At 34.0% G+C, this 3,550-nt stretch overlaps 1 protein-coding gene across 1 annotated transcript; it reads left to right on the top strand.

Annotated features, from left to right (window-relative positions):
- Positions 1 to 299: 299 nt before the first annotated feature.
- On the top strand, positions 300 to 1,513 carry LOC129311700 (transcription factor HEC1-like). Its single transcript, XM_054954116.1, has one exon. It carries the CDS (start codon positions 508 to 510, stop codon positions 1,213 to 1,215), a length of 708 nt encoding a protein of 235 aa, XP_054810091.1. The 5' UTR covers positions 300 to 507; the 3' UTR covers positions 1,216 to 1,513.
- The last annotated feature ends 2,037 nt before the right edge of the window (positions 1,514 to 3,550 follow it).

Below are 3,550 nucleotides of genomic sequence, written 5' to 3'. Positions count from 1 at the left end.
TCCATCTAACCCCACACCAGCTCTACTGCTCCTCTGTGGTCCCTCCTTCCTCCATCTCCATCGTCCATCACCGTTGAGCTCTCCCAAATCTACATCATCAACGGTCCAAAATCAACCTTCTCATTTGGAGCTAACCCCACACATGATGGGCTTTCTCTATCCGCAATATAATTACCAGAGATATAACTCGATAATCATTAATAAGCTTCTGTCTCAGATTATTTATATATAATATTTCCACAAGTTGCTATAAAAAGCCCAATTCCACTTACAGTGTTGGTCGGTTCCAGTGACAATCATCTATCCTCACTCTGATATATTATTATATATATATTCTTTCTGTGTGTGTGTCTCTAAATCTCCTTATGCCTTCTTTCTGATAAAAACCCTACTTTTCCTTACCCGATTTCTCAGCCCTCCCATACTCTCTGTTATCAAATCGCTTCTTCTTCTGTTCCTCTCCTCTATCTCTTTTCCGTTCCATTCCCTCCTGTCTCTGAAAACTTCATGGACGTGGATGACAGAAGCATGGACATGATGGCAATGATGATGCAGATGGAAAAGTTTCCTGAATTCTCTGAACCTTTTTACCCAGAACCTCCATTCTGCACCACCACCAGCAGTCAGCCCATACTCCACAATAACATGATCAACCCTCCTCCACCAAATCCCTTCGCCACCAACACTGCTATTAATCCAATCCCACAACCCGTGACACCACACCTAGTTCAACCCAAAGAGGTTGGGGTCGGGAATATTAATACTGATATTAACCCCAATGCTTGTTCTTCTGAGAAAAAGAATTCCATGGCGGCGATGAGAGAGATGATATTCCGTATAGCAGTGATGCAACCTATTCACATAGACCCTGAATCCATCAAGCCTCCGAAGCGAAGGAACGTGAAGATATCGAAGGATCCACAGAGCGTGGCGGCGAGGCACAGGAGGGAGAGAATAAGCGAGAGGATTAGGATTCTGCAGAGATTGGTTCCAGGAGGGACGAAAATGGACACGGCATCAATGTTGGACGAAGCTATACATTACGTCAAGTTCTTGAAGAAGCAAGTGCAGACGCTGGAACAAGCAGGAGCGAGTAGGGCCATGGGTTTTGGCGTACCCAGCCTCAATCATCACATCAATAATTATTCTACTTTCATGAAGGATTATCATCAACCGTGCCAGATGGTGGGTGGTTCTATGCAAATGCTAAGCTGAAGGGTTAAAAAAAAAAAAAAAGGAAATCTGTGGTGTAGTTGGTCCTTGATGATGTTGATGGTTTTGGTCGCATTGGAAAGAAAACTATTTCTACATGCTATAGTGTCATTGTCTTTAGGGTTATGGTTTTTCTTATTCAGTCGAAAGGGACCCAAAAATATGGAAATGAATTTGGATTTCTTATCTCCATGGAATGGACAGAAAGAAGAACCTCCAAAAATAATTTCCATTTCGTATGTCCAACCTGAGTTTGTAGCATAATCTCAAGAGATAAACAGAGAAACATGGCAAAACAATTTTCTTTCTCCCTGTGTTTTCTCGTTCGTAAATTATTCTAGAATGTGTGGTACAATAATTTCTTGCATTGGTTACTTAAATCACCAAGATTCGATGTAAACGACGTTATGTTGACATCTAATTCTAATTGGAGAAAGTTGTCTTTGAAATATCCACCTCATCTAATCATCATGAAAACCATTAATCAAGGTAATCAAGGGATTAATCTTAATTGAAAATTATTAAGTTTTAATTTCAAATCAAGAGATCTCAAGTTTTTATAATCAAAATAAGTTTAAACCATTCATAAATTCTTAAATTAGAGTAAAAATAAGTTACAGAAATGTAAAATACCTCATAAGAGTGAAAGAAATTAGAAGTAGTTGAAAAACATTAAGTTTACTGAAAAACAAAGCAATGCGCTACAACTTAGGCGCCATGGCGTGTTGCACTCTTTTAATAGCAGAATCGGGTAATTTTTGACATGCCCCAATTCTCCGTCCAACATCCAAATGACATGATCTAAGTATTTATGAAAAGCTATTTCCATAAACTAATTAATGACATCGGTTTCACTTTCAAAACAAGTCACACCAAGAAGTTGAATATCCAAACATACTTTCATCATTTTTCACAACTTTTCATATCAAAAGAGTGTCAAAAACTCAAAACAAGTGCCAATAGCCTTTCTTAACACCCAGACCATATTCATTGGACTTAAGACTATTTGTACAAATTATCTATACTATCATATCATGTCTAAAACAATATTTCTATACTTACAATAGTATTTTGACCCTATGAACATTTACGAATTATCACAACAACTACTTAAGGCCCAAGATACAACCCAGACACTTTAAACAACTTTATAGTACAAGTATAAACAAAAATGCATCCTAAAATTGGCAATCATAGTTTATTACAGAAAATAAATAGCTTAACATAAAGGCATACAATAGAAATGTACTAATTCCTAAACTTCCTGAGCTTTCTCCCTCTCTATACTAGAGCTAGAGCCTGTAAAATGTTAAATGAAAGGAATAAGTCTAGCCACTCAGTAACTAAGGTAAAACCTATCCTTTGTAGTTATATATCAATTGTAATTAAACACATGCTTATAAAACAAGTTCTTAAAATATGCTTAAACACATATAATAACTTATCACTCTAATTAACATATTTGCATCTCACAAAGACTAGGTACATTGTTATAAGACACTCAAACATGTAACTATGACCCAATATATCAACACGACTTGTCACAACTTAAACATATGGCACGTCATATAGTTACATAGGCAATGATCAACTAACCTTATACACTATTAGAAAAATGTAAATTAGCAAGGAAATTTAGTGAGGGATCATCTATTCCTCTCTAAAATACCAAGTTAGCGAGGAAATTAGCGAGAAATGTTGATTTTGTAGCTTGACTTAAAATTAGCGAGAAAATTAGCGAGGGATTGTCAATCCCTCTCTAAAATAAGAGAATTAGCGAGGAAAATAGTGAGGGACTGTCAATCCCTCTCTAAAATAAGATAATTAGCGAGGGATTTAGAGAGGATTGTCGATCCCTCTCTAAAATAAGATAATTAACGAGGAATTTAGCGACGAATTCTATCCCTAGCTAATTACTATAAAAAAAATTACCTTTTGGCAATGACTTTTAATTATACATTTAATTATTTTCATTTAAAAATAATAATTAAATTTAAAAATTAACTAAAATATTCATAATAAAATTATTTAATATTTTATTTATTTTAAGTTGATTTTCATTAATAAAATAATATTTTATTAAAAATATAATATAAAGAATAATTTAAATAAAATATAAATATTTTTAACATATTAATAATTGAAAATAAAATTTAATATGTATATGTGTGTATTTCTATAATATATTATTTGATATATTTATGTAGTTAAATAATATATATATATATATATATATTTAATTTATCATATAATGCTTGTAGGTGCCTTTCAATTCAACTGGCAAAGAAAGAGAGCATAAAGCTTGGAAGGTATGAGGTCAAGAGTTCAAATCTTGGCT

This window comes from Prosopis cineraria, unplaced genomic scaffold (assembly GCF_029017545.1).
Source record: "Prosopis cineraria cultivar Desert tree isolate PC_DT_omini unplaced genomic scaffold, ASM2901754v1 PC5, whole genome shotgun sequence".
Lineage (NCBI taxonomy): Eukaryota > Viridiplantae > Streptophyta > Magnoliopsida > Fabales > Fabaceae > Prosopis > Prosopis cineraria.
Note: the sequence above shows the minus strand (reverse complement) of the source record. Positions and strands in the feature narration are given on the sequence as shown.

Coding starts and splice junctions, on each gene's coding strand:
- LOC129311700 (XM_054954116.1), top strand. CDS start 508: ATGGACGTGGATGACAGAAGCATGGACATGATGGCAATGATGATGCAG.